The 20,759-nt window shown below is 38.9% G+C and overlaps 1 protein-coding gene across 1 annotated transcript; it reads right to left on the minus strand.

Annotated features, from left to right (window-relative positions):
* Positions 1-15,774: 15,774 nt before the first annotated feature.
* Positions 15,775-19,432, minus strand: LOC142622454 (putative jasmonic acid carboxyl methyltransferase 2). The gene is made up of 4 exons (XM_075795919.1): positions 19,276-19,432; positions 18,504-18,908; positions 16,469-16,741; positions 15,775-16,252 (listed from the first exon to the last, which is right to left on the minus strand). Exons 1-4 carry the CDS (start codon positions 19,348-19,350, stop codon positions 15,893-15,895), a joined length of 1,113 nt encoding a protein of 370 aa, XP_075652034.1. The 5' UTR covers positions 19,351-19,432; the 3' UTR covers positions 15,775-15,892.
* Positions 19,433-20,759: the final 1,327 nt, after the last annotated feature.

Here is a 20,759-nt window from a genome sequence, read left to right on the forward strand (position 1 = left end):
GCCGTGTCGAGTCATGAGTATTTGACTATATGAGTTGACTCGAACCCGATCTGTTTAGTAAACATGTTAGGAATCCTTAACTCGAAAATGACCTATTTATTAAACAGATCGACCTGACCCGACACGTTTAACTTGTTTAATTAACAAGTCATGTAAAGGTCAATACAAATAACCTATTTAATAATCTATTTGATTAATAGGTCATACCTAACCTATATAATTTTTATCAATTCTCATATATCTAAAATTAAAATAAAATTACAACAATAAATATAGTAATAAACATATAAAAACAACCATTAATTAAACAATATATCAAAATAACTAATAACTTTATAAGCTAAATGGGTCATATGGGTTCGCATGTTAAACACAAACATGACCTGTTAGTAAATGGGTTAGCTAGTCAACTCGAATATGACTCGAACTCATATAGCCTCAACTCATGACTTGTTTATAAATGGGTTAGTTGTGTCAAATTCGTAGGTCATAACAGATTTTGCCATTCTATTCACAGCTCTATAGCGAACATCCAAATTAAGAAAAGACATTGATTTTTACTTTTTCCACACTTCTCAACCCAAAATTATATTATACTTTTTTTAAAAAAAATCCATTCCTAAAAGAATAAGGGTTTTTTTTTTTTTGTGAGGATTTTCAATAAATAAAATAAATAACAAAGGATTGAGCTTTCTTTGACCTTCAATTTCTAATTGATTTTACAACAAATAGTATATATGCTTTTTTTTAAAAATTTTTTTTTATACAAGATAGAATTTCTACTCTATCCTAATCTAAGTGTATATGTGTGTGAAGTTCCCTCCTGAAAACTTATTGGTCGTAGGGAAGTTGAGTCGGATTATGCATTCGATCTCGTCCCCTTCTAAGGAATAGAGTACTATACTAGCTTCGCTTGCCTGTCTGTTGGACGACCTGTCTTTGTGGGCACTCCATTGAGGCTGCACTTTTGCCTCCTGGACTTCCATGTTGGTGAATTTTGCGATAAAGTCTGCACCGACTTGCCTTTTTATGGTCGTTCGTGGGTGATACTGTATGTCAAATTCACTCAACTCAATTGCCCATAGCACCATCCGTCCAGCTGCTTCAAGATTACTCATTGCTTTCTGCAGAGGCTTGTCTGTTAGGACGACCATAGTGTGAGCCTAGAAGTATGGCTTGAGTTGACGAGCTGTAATCATTAACATGAAGGCGAGCTTCTCTATCGGGGGTACCTCTCTTTTGCACCTCGGAGCGCCTTGCTAGTGTAGTACACATGCTTCTATACCCTGTCCTCTTCTCTGACTAAGGCTGTGCTGACAGCCGCTGGGGAGATGGCCAGATAGAGGAACAATTCCTCCCCTGGTTTGGAGGGACTCAGTAGCGGTGGGGAGGATAGGTACGCTTTCAGGTCTTCAAATGCTTGCTAACATTCAGTCGTCCACTCAAATGACTTCTTCAACATGCAAAAGAAGGGCAGACATTTGTCTGTTGCTCTTGAGACGAACCTAATTAGTGCTTCTACTTTGCCGTTAAGGCTTTGTACTCTTGATGTTTGTTGGTGGTGTTATCTCCATTATGGCCCGTATCTTGTCCGGGTTGACCTCAATACCTCTTTAGGATACCATAAACCTCAAGAATTTTCCAGCCGTCACCCCAAATGCACATTTGTTCGGATTAAACTTTATGTTGTAGGAATGAAGGGTATCAAAGGTTTCCTTGAGGTAGTCCAAATGATCGTCTTCCTGTAGATTCTTTACTAACATGTCGTCCATGTAGACTTGAACGTTCCTCCTAATTTGATGCAATAGAGTAGAGTAGATTTAGAGTAGAGTAGAGTAGAGTAGTTTATTTTTAGCTAACTCTATTCTACTCCCCTCCACTCCTTCTCATTTCCCCCTCTATTCAAACAAGCCATAAATGAATCCCATGCACAATTAGCATAGGCTGACTAGGCCCACAGAGCTGAGTTTTAATTTATTTTAAAAAAAATAAATAAAATTTGAATAATATATATATATATGTGTGTGTGTGTGTGTGTGTGTGTCATAAAAAAATAAAATAAAAATCTTCTAAAAAAAAGGAAAAACTTAGGTTTTTTATTTTTTAAAATCCATTTATTCCACACGAGTTGGCTCGTTCGGCTTCATACAAGGCCTGCAAAACCCTGTGCAGATCTGAGTCTGTGTTCTATTCCAAACTCTGTTCGGGAACGATATGGATGTGACTTTAATTAGGTTTTGCATTGCACAGAGAAGAATTATGATAAAAAAATTGCAAAGAAATACCTTTATTGTTGTTGAAATCCCAGAAGAGAGACAAAAGCGTTTGGGCTCCAAGGTCATTGAAAATTTGAAATAGATGATTGATGTATTATTTATTTCTACACGATGGTTTTGTGAGTTGCATGCATTAGAATATGGTCTATTGTTACATAGTTTTTTTTTTTCTTTCTTAATTTACTTTTGTGACAGATGAGAACAAGATCAAGGATAAGGGAAGGAAAGCATAAAAGGTGGCTACGGGGATGGATAGACTCCCGGATGATTGAAAGCCTCCCATGCAACAACAAATAATAAAATCCTCATCAGTGTATAAGTAGAGTTGTATCTGATGAGGAATGAAGAAAAGTTTACTCCAGATCGTCCATGATCATCCACACCAGCAGTCGTCCAGAAGAAAGCACCAAGACGAGGACGAGGCCGACGCCCATGGTCGTCCATGGACGAAAACGCACCCCATCACTTGTCTTAGGAAAGCGCCCGTCCCCGTCCTGAAAAGGTTTGTCCATAAGAGGATCTCGTCAAGGGTTCGTCCATAAGAAGACCCCTGGACGAGAACTTTACACATAGAATTATTTAATACATTTCACCACTCCACAACCTACGCATAACTTCCAGTGACCGTTGAATGAGAAAATACAACTCCTAAACGGTTGTGGAAGTTATCCCTGAACCCTCGCAACTCCTCAAATCCAGGAGAGGTTACAATCCCAATAAATATTCCTAGGACACTATATAAGCACCTATTCAGACCATAAAAAGGTAGGTTTTTACTTCTCCCAAAAAGTTGGAACTCCAAAAAAATATAAGAGAAAACTAACTTTGCCATCGGAGGGTTCTTGGCTGGCGACCCCGGTCATCTTTGATTGCTTTTTCTTTGTTTTTCAGGCCATCGAGAGAGCAAGTGGTCCTTTCAAATCCGAAGCATCCAGCCTACTGATTTTCTTTACATCATCAGTTGGCGTCGTCTATGGGAAAGAAACTACTTTATTTGCTGTTCTTTTCGTTCAACTATCTATTTTTGGTGTCAACGATTAGCCTTTCCCAAACAATAGGCTGAATGGTTCAAACAAGATCAAGGGCTACCAGCCCAGGCCACCAGGAGAGTAGGGATGCTTCTAGTAATCCCCTTCGCGATCGCAGGTCAGCACCTATCATGCAACTGCCTTCTATTCAACATATACAATCCATGGCTGCCGCTATGCAGAACTGACTCGTCAGAATCAAGAGTTGAATAGGGAGATCAACCTTAGGAGGCAGCGCCAAGATGGGCACACGGAGGGACGAGCCTAGAGTCAGGAAGGCGGAGGAGAAAATGTCGAGTCCAAAAATCAAACAAGGGATACCGCATCAAGAAGAGTGCCACACTTGGAAAGAGAGATGGACCAGATGAGAAAAGCCATGGATGAGATGAGGGAGAACATCAGGCGGGCAAACCCAGTGGATGATATGGTTCACTGAACGGACTCCCCTTTCACGGCTTCCATCAATAGCCATCCCCTACCTCCGATATTCAAAATGCCTTCCTTGGATTCGTATGATAGAAATCGTGAACCGTGTGACCATATTACTACTTTCAAGACGACCATGCACCTTCAAGGGGTCCCAGACGAGATTATGTGCAGAGCCTTCCCCACCACACTTAAGGGACCAGCGCGAGTATGGTTTAGTAAAATACCCCCAAACTCAGTGGGATTGTTTGAAGAGTTGAGTAAGTTGCCACAAGCGTTCCTCTTCTAGTTTGCTAACTATAAAGCAGGAGAAAAATGAGAGTTTGCGGTCCTTCATCACCCGATTTAATAGGGAAGCTTTGACAGTAGACGAAATGGATGAGAAGTTATTGTTGGCCGCCTTCCATAATGGGGTCAATTTTGACTTGTTCATCCATAAGCTCTAAGAGTAGAAACCATAAACTATGGCCGAACTCGTCCATTCGGCCCAGAATTTCATGAATGCTGAGGACGCTATTATAGCCAAGAAGAGAAAGAGAGCAGAGCGCTCGGAAACAGGTCACCGGCGTTACTCAGATCAGGGACCTTGTCCAAAGAAGGCCCGGGTAGACGAGAGAAAAGACAAGGATGGTAAGAAGGCAAGTTCCTCAGCGAGGAATCAGTAATACATGCCCCTGACTATGCCACTAGAGCAGGTTCTTATGCAGATCAAGGATGATCCGTCCTTGAAGTGGCCGGATAAGATGAAAGGAGATCCAAACAAGCGCATCAAGAGCAAGTACTGCCATTTTCATAGAGACCATGGGCACGACACGGACGAGTGCTTTGATTTGAAGCAGCAGATAGAGAATCTCATTAGACAAGGGAAGCTAAGAAACTTCCTTGGACGAGACCAAAGAGATGAGAAACTGAAAGCTAAGGTGGAAGAGTCATCACGACCCCCACTAGGAGAGATAAGAGTAATTATAGGAGGAAATTTGACAGCGCAGTCATCCAAGTCGAGGAAGACATACTTGAAAGTGGTGGAAAACATCCAGCTGTCTGGACGACCTCCTAAGACGAGGGAAGTAGACGAGCAGGCCGTAACGTTCACGGACGAGGAAGCAGGACGACTTCACCACCCACATGATGACGCGATATTCATCACCCTACTTATTGCTGACTACATGACCAGGAGGGTGTTGATAGACAATGGCAGTTCTGCAGACATTCTGTATTACCCCGCCTTCCAGCAAATGAGGCTAGGACAAGATCAGTTTTGACCAGTGAATTCGCCATTGGTAAGATTCGGAGGAATGAATGTGCAACCAGCGGGCACCATCATATTACCAGTGGTCATTAGAACATATCCACAGCAGATAACCAAGGAGGTAAATTTCCTTGTTGTTGACTATGCATCGTCATATAATGCAATTATTGGAAGACCAACTCTGAATAGCTGGAAGGCGGTAACCTCTACCTACCACTTGTCCATCAAATTCCCGACCCAGCACGGAGTGGGCCAAGTACAAGGAGATCAATTGGCCGCCAGGGAGTGCTACTTGGCCATGCTGGCGACGGACGAGCATATCCAGGCAATGAGTGTAGACGGGAGAAGGATCGCAGCGGAACCCACTGAAGTGTTAGAGGATGTCCCCTTGGACGAGAACCAGCTTGAGAAGTTCACCAGAATTAGGGCGAGCATGGAAGAAGGGGCAAAGCATGCTTTGGTCTGATTTTTGAAGAAAAGCCTCAATGTCTTTGTACGGAGTCATGAAGACATGCCTGGTATTGATCCAAGTGTTATTACTTATAACCTGAACGTGTCTCCCTATTCAAAACCAGTGCGTCAGAAAAAAAGGGTTTTCGCTCTTGAGCGAGACAATGCCATCAAGGAAGAAGTACAGAAGTTGGTTGTCGTGGAGTTCATCCAAGAAGTTCATTATCCAGATTGGTTAGCGAACGTGGTCATGGTGAAGAAAGCCAACGGCAAGTGGCGAATGTGCGTGGACTTCACCGATTTAAACAAAGCTTACCCCAAGGATAGTTACTCATTGCCACGCATTGACCAACTGGTGGACTAGACGGTAGGACACAGAGTGCTTAGCTTCATGGACGCCTTCTCAGGTTACAACCAGATAAAGATGGATAAAGTGGATCAAGAAAAGACCTCATTCATTACAAGCTAAGGGTTGTATTGCTACAAAGTGATGCCCTTTGGTTTGAAAAATGCAGGGGTGACTTACCAAAGGCTGGTTAACCACATGTTCCGTCCTCAAATCGGGCGAAATGTGGAGGTTTATGTAGACGATATGCTGGTGAAAAGGCAGGACGAGGACAATCATTTGGATGACCTTCAAGAGACTTTTGATACACTGCGGCGGTACAACATGAAATTAAATCCAAGCAAGTGTGCTTTCGGAGTTTCGTTGGGGAAGTTTTTGGGGTTCATGGTTTCACACAGAGGAATTGAAGCAAATCCGGACAAAATCCAAGCGATACTGAATATGGAACCACCAAAAAATATTAAGGAAGTCCAATCTCTTACCGGACGAGTTGCCGCCCTTAACAGGTTTGTGTCGAAAGCTACTGACAAGTGTTTGCCATTCTTTAAAATCCTCAGGAAGGCATTCGAGTGGACAGACGAGTGTCAAAAGGCCTTCCAAGACTTGAAAACATACCTCATGACAGCGCCGTTGCTGAGTCCGTCTGTGCCTAGAGAAGAGTTGTATTTGTACTTGGCAGTGTCCCTACACGCAATAAGTTCGACGTTGGTTAGAGAAGAGGGGAGAATCCAGAAACCAGTTTATTACACAAGCCGTGCGATGAGAGGAGTAGAAGGACGATACCCGATGATGGAGAAGCTAGCCTTTGCCTTGATTACGGCTTTCAGGAGCTGAGGCATTATTTCCAAGCTCATATTATCAACGTCCTAACAGATCACCCTATAAAGAAGGCAATGAACAAGTTGGAAGCCGCTGGACGATTAATACAATGGACTGTTGAACTTAGCGAGTTCGACATTAGATACCTTCTAAGGAGTGCGATAAAGGCGCAGGCATTAACAGATTTCATCGCAGAGTTCACCCCCAGCCAGGATGAGCTGGACAGAGATGACATAGTTGAAAGGTGGGTTATTAATGTAGATGGATCCTCCACACTATACGCAGGAGGGATTGGAGTCATACTAGCGTCTCCAGAGGGTGACAAGTTAGAGTACGCGGCCCATCTACAATATCAAACCACCAACAACGAGGCTGAGTACGAAGCACTACTCAAAGGATTGGAATTGGCTAAGTCCTTAGGGGCGGAGTCGATAATAGTCAGAAGAGATTCTCAGCTAGTCATCAACCAAGTAAATGGAATGTGTGATACCAAGGAAGATCGGATGAAGAAATACCTCAGCAAAGTGAAACGACTCGCACAAAAGTTTTCAGCAGTAAGTTTTGTTCAACTCCCCAGGGAGGAAAATATGGAAGCAGATGCCTTGACAAAAGCAGCTTCGGCAGGAGGAGTTACGTACGAGTATGACAGCGTCCAATATATGCCAAGCATAGACTTTTCGGACATACAGCAGATAGGAGGGGGAGAAAATTGGATGAGTCCAATAGTAATTTATCTTAAAGATGGAAAGCTTCCAAAAGACAAAGACGAAGCTAGGAAGTTGAAGGTCAGGGCAGCCAAGTACGTCCTCATAAATGAAGTGCTGTACAAGTGAGGTTTTTCTCAACCTTATTTAAGGTGCTTGGCCCCTGACGAGTCAAACTATGTTTTGAGGGAAGTTCATGAAGGAGCATGTGAAAATCATTCAGGAGCGAGATCACTAGTCCATAAGATCGTCCGTGCAGGCTACTATTGGCCTACAATGCAGGCAGATGCTAAGGCCTATGTCAAGGTCTGTGACCAGTGTCAACACTTTAGCAATGTCCCTAGACAGCCGTCAGAGTACCAGACCCCAATGATGGCCCCATGGCCCTTTGCACAATAGGGACTGGATATCCTAGGTCCCTTCCCCACGGAAACCAGACAAATGAAATTTTTGGTCGTAGGGATTAATTACTTTACCAAGTGGGTAGAGGCCGAACCTTTTGCAACAATCACTTAACAAAATGTTAAAAATTTTGTATGGAAGAATATTCTATGTAGGTTCGGAGTACCCAGGGTACTAGTATTGGATAACGGACGTCAGTTTGACAACGCACCCTTCAGGGACTTTTGCAATCATTTTGGGATCAAGAATCACTATTCCTCACCCTCCCATCCATAGGCGAATGGACAAGCAGAAGTAGCGAATCGATCCCTGCTGAAAATCATCAAGACTCGGCTTGAGGGGGCAAAAGGGATATGGCCAGATGAGCTACCAGGTGTTCTTTGGGCCTACAGGACGACTGTATGAACTCCGACAGGAGAGACCCCCTTTAAGCTAGCCTACGGTAGTGAAGCTGTCATACCGGCAGAAGTTCATATGGCTAATCATCGAGTAATGAAGTATCAGGAGAGAGAGAATGGGGAACAACTTCGTCTTGACCTCGATCTTATTGACGAGGTAAGAATGGATGCGGAGCAGAAGACAGCAAGGTACAAGAATCTTATAGCTAGGCAGTATGATGCCATGGTGAAGCCCAGACGATTCAGTGTTGGGGACCTTGTTCTCAAAAGAGTCTCCTTAGCGACTAGGAATTCGGCTCATGGAAAATTAGGACCCAATTGGGAAGGACCCTACAAGGTAATCAACTACAAGAGGCAGGGGTCATACTACCTAGAGGCCCTGGACGGACGAAAGTTAGAGCACCCCTGGAACGTGGAACACCTGAGGAAGTACTATCAGTGATGAACTTGGACGAAATAATCTGGGGGTGAGGTTGATACTATGGGACACTACAGCTACAATTTGTGTTTACTTATGCCTACTGTTGTGTTCTTATTACTACTATAGTGTGTACTAAGAATAAAAAGTGCACTAGTTCTTAAACTTTTGCACCGTCTACAGACTAGTTTATAAAAGACAAGGTTATGTATTTTTTTAAGTGTTTCAATAAGGCACCAGCTTCTAAAGCGTGCCATATTTGTGAACAATGTTCATGTAATAATATGGTTTGGATTTATAATATACTTAATCTAGTATCCATAATAATACCCACAATGGGGGGCAAAAGCCTAAGACGAATGAAAATCTCTAGACGCAGGGATGTATCGTCCAAGCTTTCCTTGAAATAAGAATAAAGCAAAGAGAAAAAAGTTAAGGCATACTCGTCCAAACTTTCCTTGAAACAAGGATAAAGCAAAAAAGAAAAAAGCTAAGGCATACTCATCCAAGCTTTCCTAAAATGAGTACAAAGCAAAAAGAAAAAGCTAAGGCACACTCGTCTAAGAAAGATGGCATGCGTTAAGGCATAACGTTCCAAAGACGAGCAGCTAGCCAAGACGCCTCAATGTCTTAGGACGAGTAAAACATTAAACATTATAAGCCTCTCGCGAGAAGACGAGTAATAATTGCCCAAAGGACAAGGTAAAGTAATGCAGTCATCATTATCGTCCTAAGTGGGTCGTCCATAAAGAAATCACATAGACGATCATTCAACACTTAGGACACTGTTTAAAAGACAATAGCATAAATGGTGAAAATAATGGATAAGCTCGTCCATACAACAGATAACGGATAAAGAAAAATATTCTTTAGTCTAAAGAGGGTAGACGACCACTGTCCAAAAACCCTTATAAAATAAGCCTTAAAAGGCAATTGTTGATAAGCTCGTCCAGAACACTCTAGATGAGGCAATTGTACTCTAATACATTTTTAAAAAAAAGAAAGGGGGGGGGGGGGAGTCCAAAAACAACGGACCAAAAAGAAAAGGAAAACAACAATAGCACTAGTTTAAAAAACTGTCTTCAAGAGGGGGGGGCATCAACGTTGGGGTCGTCCTGAGGTGCTTTGGTGGTGGCATCGTCCTCAATGTTAACATCGTCTGAGCCTGTTTGGAGGAGAGAACTTGTAGCAGCACCAAGGTTGAGTTTAATGGTGCTAAAGTCAACTCCAGGAAAGTTGTCAATAGCATCCATCCTAAAATCTTCAAATCCTGCTGCGTAGTTCGTGTCCAGCAGGTCAGTAAACTCCTTGAACGATTTGAACTCCTCCACTGCCTCTTCTTTAGCTTTCTTGAGGAGGAGACTCAGCTCGTCATTCTTCTTTTAAAGAAGGTCAAGACAGTCATCCTTCCTAGCAGCATCGGATTTCAGATCCCCCACCAAAGCACTCAACCCCTTAGCCTCGTCCTTGGCTTTGTTCGCCACCTCGGCCCAAGTCTTGCAGTCGTTTTTAATCTCTTCTATTCTTTTCTCTAGAAAGATCCTCGTCTTGTCCATCTCTGTGGCCTGCCTGGATGCAGCTATGAATTCCGACATTGCCTACATGGAAGATAAGAAGGTTCAAGAGATAAAAATAACAATGGATCACATGGCTAAACCAAGACGAGACAAAGACGCTCACCTTAAAAAGGTCGTGGACACCGGAGTGCTCAAACTCCCTCAAAGACATGTCGTAGCACGTAGCCATGTCTTCGTCTGTTACAGCTTCTTGGAATCGTTCCCAAGCCAAATCCTCATTCTCCAATAACTTTGTAGAAATCCTTTGAGGAGGATGGGACGAAGCAAGAGCATGGGACTTGGACGGAGCGATGCCAACAGGCGTAGATGAGTCGACATCGACGACTGTGATGGACGGCTGGGAGCAAGAAGGGTCAGACCTGGCAGTTTCAGGCCTGGACGACCCATGCTTGGCCTTCTTTCCCCGACGACTGGGCAAGCTTCCCAGGTCCAAATTTTTGGACAAGCTCTTCCTCTTGTCTCCAGCAGCAGGACGAGGTTGGGGTTGAGCTTCAAGTCTGGCCATCTCGTCAATCACCTCCTTCCCTTTATTTTCTTTCATGGTTGCCATTCCTGAAAAACACATGTGCACATATATAAAAAAAAAAAAATCTTTAAGTAAAGCACTCACGTCTACTGATAGTTTGCTCGTGCGCAAGGATTTCAACAGACGGATCAAGGCCAAGTCCCCACCTGTGCAAGCATCGAAGATTCACCAACGAGTGAAAATTTCTCACGGGGTGTAGACGAGCCCTGTGGACGCGGTCATGGTGGAACTTACTCAAAGAAGGACGTCTAACAGCTAAAAAAAAAAAAAAAAAAAAGAAGAGGAAAATTAAGGTTAGATCATTGTTTAAAGATAAAAGATAACAAAACAAATAAAAAAGGATGAAGGAAAAACACAACATACCTTCTTGACGAAGGTTCCCTAATTCTCCAGTATAAGAGGTAAATACATCTCTACCAACCTCGATAGGTTGCCCTGCCCAAAAACTAAAGACAAAGAAAAATTTTGTCTTCCAGTTTCTGTCAGACGAAGACAGAGACTTAATCAACCTACAGTCATTGCCCCTAGCTGTAAACTGATAAAAGCCTAAAGATTGACTTATCTCGGAGGGCTTATAACAATACAGAAACTCGTTCACGGTGATAGGACGGTTCCCATCAAATACCTCCCTCCATAAGACTTGCATAGAGACAATAAGTCTCCACGCGTTGGGGTTAAATTGACAAACTCCCAAGCATAGCCTAGTGAATAATTCCCTAGCGAAGGCGTTCAAAGGAAATCTAAGCCCCTCTAGTAGGTAAGCTTCGTAAATACCTATCCCAAAACGGGGTTGGCAACACCATTCCCCTCGGACGGCTAACCTAGGATTTAGGTCGTTTGGGATTTAGAACCAACTCCTAAGAGCGTCTAACCTCTTCTCGTCCATCTTAGAAGGGATTCCCATAGCACAACTATATACAGTTTCTTCTTCGTCCAAAGGGGAGGACGGCGGGACGCTCGTCAAGGTATCAGCCCCAAAGGCTGCCCTCGTCCTAATATTTTCCTGTAAGGTTTCGACGAGAATTCCAGGAACACCAGAGGTATATTCCTCTGTTGTGTGGCCACTACTACTACTACTATCGTTACTGGAAGTGCTATAACTAGAAGAATCATGGTACTCGTCCATGGCCTTGTCTACACTGTCGCTAGATAAACAGGTAGCTATTGCAGACGTCCTAAAGCTTAAAAAGGAAAGCTTGAGAGTGAGAGTAAGGGGAATACCTGGCTCTAGAAGAAAGATACTAAGGACGCTAAGAATACTCCTAGACGAGGCGACGGACGAGAATGTAAAAACAGAAAATCTGAAAAGGTGAGAGGGGCATGAAAGGGAAACCACTATTTATAGGTAGAAAAGTCTCAGTATTCACAACGACGAGACCAATGAGACAGCGACACGTGGCATCTGCCTCGAAGAGGTAAGTTGACGTGACCAACCGCCAATGAAAACGTGACACATGGTACGCTGTTTGAAAAACAAATAAAATAAAAAATAACAATAATAAGTGTTCTTGGAAAACTCATCCTAAAGTCTAGTGATATACTGCATGACCCTGGACGAAGGGGCAACTGATGAGGAATGAAGAAAAGTTTACTCCAGACCGTCCATGATCATCCACACCAGCAGTCGTCCAGAAGAAAGCACCAAGACGAGGCCGACGCCCATGGTCGTCCATGGATGAAAACGCACCCCATCACTCGTCCTAGGAAAGCGCTCGTCCCTGTCCTGAAAGGGTTCGTCCATAAGAGGATCTCGTCAAGGGTTCGTCCATAAGAAGACCCCTGGACAAGATCTTTACACTTAGAATTATTTAATACATTTCACCACTCCACAACCTACGCATAAATTCCGATGACCGTTGAATGAGAAAATACAACTCCTAAACAGTTGTGGAAATTATCCTTGAACCCTCGCTCCTCCTCAAATCCAGGGAAGGTTACAATCTCAATAACTGTTCCTAGGACACTATATAAGCACCCATTCAGACCAGAAAAAGGTAGGTTTTTACTTCTCCCAAAAAGTTGGAACTCCAAAAAAATATAAGAGAAAACTAACTTTGTCATCGAAGGGTTCTTGGCCGGCGACCCCGGTCACCTTTGATCGCTTTTTCTTTGTTTTTCAGGCCATCGAGAGAGCAAGTGGTCCTTTCAAATCCGAAGCATCCAGCCTACTGATTTTCTTTGCATCATCAGTATCTATCCACAAAAAAAGAAAAAAGAGGTTTAAGTATAGCTGCAATGAAGAAAAAAAAAGGCAGATCTTTGATATTTATCAAAAAAATATAGGCAAGAGGGAATTGTGCTTGAGCAATAAGTTGAGTTGGCAAGCATTTATAAGTTTTGTGATCTAGACTTACCATTGAATTTCTTTTATTTTTTTATTTTACCTATCACTAATAATTTGACACATTACTTAGGAGTGTGAAATTTTTTGTGTATATAAACTTTATTGATTGGGCCTTCCTAGTTGTGTTCCAGCCCCAAATTTTTTAAAATGGACATTCTGGTGAGCACAGGTGTGAGGGGATAGTCTAATTTAGTAATTTTGTAAGTTGAGAATATTGGTTGTCTAGCTAGTTTTATTGTTAAAGAAAAAAGAAGCCACATTAGGGAGATAGGTTTTGGTTGTGTGTAAGAATTGAAGCCATAGTAGGAGGTGTTTTGTAAAGACAAAGTCATTGCAGGGGGGGAGGGTTTTGTTTATTTGGTAAATGGATCTAAGAGGGGCAATGGGATCTTAGAAGTGAAGTGGGAGTCATGGCATCAAAACTGGAGGTACTTTCCTTTCTATTTCTTCTTTCTTTGCTTAAAAATCTTTGATATGCTGTAGTATTCCAAAAGAAAAGATTGATTTATAAAAACAACAATGCTATTGAATATTGCTAGAGTGGAGTTCTTCCTTTAATCTTTTCCCTTGTTCTAATTTTTTAGAAATGCTTGATCTTTGTAATTTATGTGTTTGATGTACTGTTTTTCATGTACACCCCCAGTGTACTTGGACTTTTGATTAATACAATTCCGTTATTTATATATATAAAAAAATAATGCTATTGAATAAGCATGAGTAATCAAATGAAATAAATTGCTCCGTGATTTTAGATCCTGCTATGGCTCATGTGGTATAGGAAGAGGTGATGCAGGACCGTTATGAATGTTCGCTGATCAATTAATGGTTCGTTTGGATTGAGATAGAGAGGAGTAGAGTAGAGTTAGAGTGGAGTAGAGTTAGAGTGGAGTAGAGTAGAGTAGAGTAGAATTACAGTAGAATAGAGTAGAGTAGAGTAGAGTAGAATTAGAGTAGAGTAGAGAGGAATAGAGTAGAGTAGCTTTTTTTTAGCTAACTCTATTCTACTCCCCTCCACTCCCCCTCATTTCCCTCTCTATCCAAACAAGCCATAAATGAATCCCACGCACAGTTAGCACAAGCTGACTGGGCCCATAGAGCTGAGTTTTCATTTATTTAAAAAATAAAAAAATAAAAGTTTGAATATATATATATATATATATATATATATATATATATATATATAGATAGATAGATAGATTAAAAGATTTATTTTTTTAGAGTTTCAAAAAAAAAGATTTATTTTTTTAGGGAGTAAGAAGAATACAGTACTTTGAAGTGATTGATTGTATGGGGAATGGAGATGGTAAAAATAAAATGGTCGGGTGGCTGTCTTGCATGGAAGCCAACAGATAAAATATATATATATATATGTATATCATAAAAAATAAAATAAAAATCTACTAAAAAAAAGAAGGAAAAACTTAGGTTTTTTTATTTTTTAAAATCCATTTATTCCACACGAGTGGGCTTGTTCGGCTTCACACAAGGCCTGCAAAACCCTATGCAAATCTGAGTTTGTGTTCAATTCCAAACTCCGTTCGGGAACGATGTGGATGTGACTTTAATTAGGTTTTGCGTTGCACAAGGGAAGAATTATGATAAAAAAAAAAAATGCAAAGAAATACCTTTAATATTGTTGTTGAAATCCCAGAAGAGAGACAAAAGCGTTTGGGCACCAAGGTCATTTAAAATTTGAAATAGATGATTGATGTATTATTTATTTCTACACAATGGTTTTGTGAGTTGCATGCATTAGAATATGGTCTATTGTTGCATAGTTTTTTTCTTTCTTCTTAATTTACTTTTGCAACAAATGAGAACAAGATCAAGGATAAGGGAAGGAAAGCATAAAAGGTGGCTATGGGGATGGATAGACTCCCGGATGATTGAAAGCCTCCTATGCAACAACAAATAATAAAATCCTGGTCAGTGTGTAAGTAGAGCTGTATCTATCCACAAAAAAAGAAAAAAGAGTTTTATGTATAATGAAGAAAAAAAAAGGCAAACCTTTGATATTTATCAAAAAAATATAGGCAAGAGGGAGTTGTGCTTGAGCAATAAGTTGAGTTGGCAAGCATTTATAAGTTTTGTGATCTAGACTTACCATTGAAAACCTTTTTTTTTTTTTTTTTTACCTATCACTAATAATTTGACACATTACTTGGAATGACCAAATTTGTGTACTTGGTTCTAGTTTTTGCCAAGTGCTATTCCACCAATTCAACATGCCTCTGAAATAAATCATCCATTATATCTCTTCCAAAATGAGATTCCAGCATTGACTCAATCACAGCCCTTATGGTCTTGGCCACTCACTGCCCACTTGAAAGTGTCCCATTAATTGCGTTGATTTTTACTTTTTCCACACTTCTCAACCCAAAATTATATTATACTTTCTTTATAAAAAAAAAATCCATTCCTAGAAGAATAAGGGTTTCTTTGGTGAGGATTTTCAATAAATAAAATAAATAACAAAGAGGATTGAGCTTTCTTTGACCTTCAATTTCTAATTGAATTTACAACAAATAGTACATATGCTTTTTTTTTTTAATTTTTTTTTTATACAAGGTAGAATTTCTACTCTAACTTAATCTAAGTGTATATGTGTGTGAAACTCTCTCATAAAAATTTGAACCCCGATCATTACCCCTCACACCCCACAAGCACTTATACTTGTGGAGTGACCACCCCCCAAGGACGCGTGGTGGTAATAGTACATATGCTAATAGTATATAAATTGTCGCAAATTGAACATTTTTAAATTTATTATATTTAATTTGAACTATAAAATCAATTAATTTCAATTAGAGATAAAGGAGATAATTTCATTACTCTTCTGACTATTGACATAATAAAACTTAGTTAATTTAGGACATTAAGTCCAAATCACATATAAGATATGATGTGATTCCATAGACCTTTACATTTTTCAACCCTTTCTTACAAGGTGAATGACCAAGTTTGTGTACTTGGTTCTAGTTTTTGCCAAGTGCTCGTCCACTAATTCAACATGCCTCTGAAATAAATCATCCATTATATCTCTTCCAAAATGAGATTCCAGCATTGACTCAATCACAGCCCTTATGGTCTTGGCCACTCGTTGCCCACTTGAAAGTGTCCCATTAATTGTGTTAGGCATGTCTACACCTCCATCCCAATCAATCTCAAACGCTTCCAGCCGATCCATAATGAATGATCCTTCTTTTTGTACCTCTAATTCTATCTCTTCGGCACATGGACCGTAGTAGGGTGCATTGAATGTATCGACCTTTTCCTCTGGGATTAGACCCTGCAATTAATCAAAGAAATAATTAGCTTACAAGAAATGTTTTATTAATAAAACATGCAGTACTTCTATATTATGGTACAGCTAGGTCCGATGCTCTTGTCACGTGTTTGCATCCTAATTGGTTTATTGCTCCTGTACACTGGACCTGATTGTTGCTTCTATGATATTAATAAGCTTACAAGAAATTATTATGGATAATATCAATGCAACGTGTACCTCTGAGACCATGTTCATCAATGCCTGTGCAAGGAGTTCCCATTGATGGCAACTTTCTATGGCAGTAGGGTCCATAGATTTCCTGCCCGTGAACGACAAGACCATGCACCCTCCCGGAACTATTTCAGCTGAACGTGATTTGAGGAACAGTGAAAAATCCTTCTGGAATTGCAGCATGTATGAATCTAAGACGCTTTGTGGGCTGGTCTTGGATACGTATATCCTCCCTTTGTTTATGGCGGTGCTAGCCTTGCTGTCCAGTCCAGGAGGAACCTGTACATAAAACAATCAATTGCTTGTCAACCATATTGGAAAGAACTTGATAACATCACTGAACTACAAAACTCTTTAACTAATCAACTTTCCTTTATAATCATCAAAAACTATTCAAAAAAATTTTTAGTCAAATAATTACTATCATACTTTTCCTTGTAATTCAAAAACTATTCAAAAGTTAATTTTAATAGTTATATATGTTATCATATATGCACACAACCAAACCAACAATCATAATTTACCAACAGAAACATCATTATTTGTCATAACCATTCTAACCTTGTTGTGAATGATCTATCTATTATTAGACTTTCGTTAAAAAAAAAAAATAATAATGATGATGTTAGAATTTAGAATTATATAGCTAAATAATTAAATCTACCAAATTTTTTTAGTTTTAACTTTTACAATAATAGGTAATTTAGACTACAAGAGATACAACTATTAGCTTTATCCAATATACTTGTGCAATATACGTACAGTCTGTATCATACTGTGTCCAATTCACAGATGCCTTAGATATAAACATCAATAATTATTGAATTATAGCGTGGAGGTACTAATTAAATTTAATACTCATGTACGACTTTAACGGTTCAACTCTCCGATCCAACCTTGTACAATTCCAGACAAGGATCCAACATCAAAAGCGCCAAACCTTTCTGTGTAAAGGCAAACCACCTACCTACAAACCCCCCCACCCTAAATTTTCAAGAACAATTAATGAAACTATTGAATGTACTACTTTTGACTATACATTTGATTGATGTGAACCGTTCCTGAAGTCTGGTATTGTGGTCCAGTTTCGTCATTATGCACTAATGAGATTGTGGCTACTAATTAAACATCACCAATTTAATAATTGTCCGGATTCATTTTGAGCTAATATTGGGATGAGTGTTCTAAAACCACAAATAGTTTTTTTAGATAATTGGCCAGCGAGCTCATGTAAAAAAAGAAAAAAAAAAAAAAAAAAAAAAAGAAGATAATTGGCATATTTTTTTAAAAAATTATATGATTTATGACTCATCAATTTATAAGATTTTTATATGATATATGAAACATCAATTTGTAAAGTTTTGATAGCAAAAATTCATTTTCGTCTACCCAAAATAAAATAATCAAATTTGTAGTATGTATTCCTAGCCTTATTATATCTACATTATCAAAGACAAAATTGATTCCAATTAATGTTTAATTACGTAGCATTCTTACATTATACTTCCAAAAGACAAGTTGTTAGAACAAATATATACTAAAAAAAGGATTGTTAGAACAAGCATAGATGCTAATTTACATTAAACTCAAAAGGACAAGCGTCGAGTTGTTAACATTTTCACGATTAATGTGGGTCCTATTATTCTATATCATAAAGTTGGATTAATGTTTCGACAAAGTTTGTTTCATACCATATGCACCATGTTTAAAACTGAAAAAATGACTCATATTTTTAGTTATATAAAATACACGCAATTTTTTTAAGTAGTCTTGAAGTAGTGTTTCGGTTTTCACACAAGAGTGTGCCTTATATGTGAGATATACTTCTTATGTGAGAACTTGAAGCACTGCTCCAAGACTATTAATGATTTTCTTTTTAATTCTTTTTATTATGGTAAAACACTGCAAACCAGCTTGCAAATCACGCACGGTCATATTTCATGTCAACCCTGTTAATTGACCCCTAACGTTGTCCTTTCTTTTGCTTCGTATACTTACATATGAACATGATAACAAGAATAATGGAAACACATATACAAACCTGAGAGAGCCAGTGGAGGCTGGAAGAAGAGTGCACAAAGTGCATGCTTTTTCTCGGAAACAATCTACCATAGAAAGAACCAGGCACACCTGTAATGAAACACTGCCCAAAATCCCTACCCTTCTCTTCCTTCAGTTTGTTGTAGAAAGCTGGTAATGACCCAAATACATCATTGAAATCGTTGCTATAAAGATCATTCAAGCAGATTCTAAGTTCTGGAATTGGGCAGCCTAGGTTGCTGCATTTGGAATATATGACATCTATTATCTCTGAGATCACTGTTAAGGTGTTGGGTCCCGATGAGCAACCCAAGTCAGCAATGCCCATGCTCTCCGGCAAGTTTTTGCATAATAGTTCAATTATGGCTTCCTCAATTACAGTCTTTGTGATAGATATTATCTTGCTCTACAAAAAAAACAATGAATATGAATTAGTCTCCCCCATTATAGTTAGTACACAAAAACTTATTGAAATATTTTCGATTTTATAGTTTTATTTGCTTATGTAAAACTTTTTATTTTTTAATTGTATTCTAATAGTAATAAGTTTTAAGCAAAAAACTGCATCTAAACAAACAATAAATAGCTAAAATATGTGAATTGTGAAGTGAAAAACATGGGCATGATATTTCCAACATATATGCATGCTTTTTTAATTGAATGATAAAGGTTTTGCTATTTGTTTTTCATGTTTTGGAAGATGAAATTTACTTAAAGATAAAATTCATACTGAATATGTAATGATTCAGATATAGGAAGCCGATTAGCCGAACCTGAACTTTTGAGTTCTTAGCATAGCTAGTTTCGCCTGCTCCCTTGTTCATGTGAAGTACTTGCACGACTTCCATCTCTCTCTTTCAATTCAACAAGTGAATCTCAGACAATAATCCCTGAAACCTAAGACAGGTTAATGGCCAAATTTTTTTTATATCTAGTCGTAGAGGAGCTACACAAAACTTTGTAGTGAGGAATCCAAGATTGGAGCACTCTATATATAGACATAAAGTTCTTGTTGGTGGTAGGTACAGTATAACCACGTAAAGATCTGGGACCCTGGATTCTTTTGATGTTTGAACAGGACAAAAATCCTCTTTATTTGCTTTCATATTAGTTAGAAACACTTCTCTGTAAATAAATAATAGAAAATCAATTAGAAATACTTCTCTGTTAGAATGGCATTTTATTTTCTAAAAATTTATCTCATTTTTATTTATTTATTCAGTAACAACTTTACAACGAGTTGAAAAATTATCTTTTAACTTTTCTTATTTAGCTTGCTACTAGATAGAATTGTTTAGAGAAAAATCCATGGCAAGCTAAATAAAATAGTTAAAAACAACTTAATCTCATGTTAAGTTGAATAAAAGAAATTAAGAGATAATTTTTTTTTTCACTTACTAAACAAGAAAAAGTAAAAAATTGTCTTTACATAAAATTTTTCATAAAAACAAATGGATTGTAACTATCATGTGGCAATATACCACGTATATATACCGTCACTCTATGTTAATTTGGTTCGGTTGAAAAGGAAGATGATGAAATAGAGGGGAAGAGAAGTTGGGGAAAAATATGAGTTTTTCACTGTTTGGTTGATGAAAGAAAATGAAGGGAAAGGAATAAGGAGTGAGTGATTTTCCACATGAGATAATACAAATTTCAGTCCCCCAAATCGAAGAGAGAAAAGAGGATGAAAAATGTGAAAAAATGCAGTTACTATTTTTCCCTTTAAACTGTGTCACTTTCTCTTCCTTTCCCGCCATTTCTCCACAACCAAACACAAATCACACATAAAATTTCAATTTTTCATAAAATTTACTCATAGAGATAGGTTGGTGTTACATGAAACACTCAATCTTGATGGTGCAAATGGATTATTGTCACTTTAATTTATTAAAACTATATCTTGAGTCTTTGAGTCCCCAATTTAATCTCTAGATTATTCTTATTTTCTTGGAATCTAATTCCAAGGAATATAAATTTAAGTAAGTCATTACTAAAATAATCAAGTATGATATTTTGAATAATTAATTATCATTAAATTTGTCTCAAGAGGATGTTTCTTATCTCTCATTAAAACTATGGATTCCATCTTGAGGAATAATGTTCTCACAACGCTAACGCTACATGTGATTGCCCAACATATTGAAATATTAACTATACAAGATCTCACTTCCACATACATCAAAGTAACATACATTTCATGTTTGAGTCCACAATAGGATTGAGAGTTAATGTGTTTAGCAGTCAGGAGATCTTT

This window comes from Castanea sativa, chromosome 1 (assembly GCF_040712315.1).
Source record: "Castanea sativa cultivar Marrone di Chiusa Pesio chromosome 1, ASM4071231v1".
In the NCBI taxonomy this organism is placed as follows: Eukaryota; Viridiplantae; Streptophyta; class Magnoliopsida; order Fagales; family Fagaceae; genus Castanea; species Castanea sativa.

What these genes read in the sequence shown, in the direction of transcription:
- LOC142622454 (XM_075795919.1), bottom strand. Translation starts at nt 19,350, where the DNA reads ATGGAAGTCGTGCAAGTACTTCACATGAACAAGGGAGCAGGCGAAACT. An exon ending in CTAAGAACTCAAAAGTTCAG is followed by an intron (nt 18,909 to 19,275) that starts GTTCGGCTAATC and finishes TTTTTTTTGTAG; the next exon opens with AGCAAGATAATATCTATCAC. An exon ending in TGATGAACATGGTCTCAGAG is followed by an intron (nt 16,253 to 16,468) that starts GTACACGTTGCA and finishes GATTAATTGCAG; the next exon opens with GGTCTAATCCCAGAGGAAAA.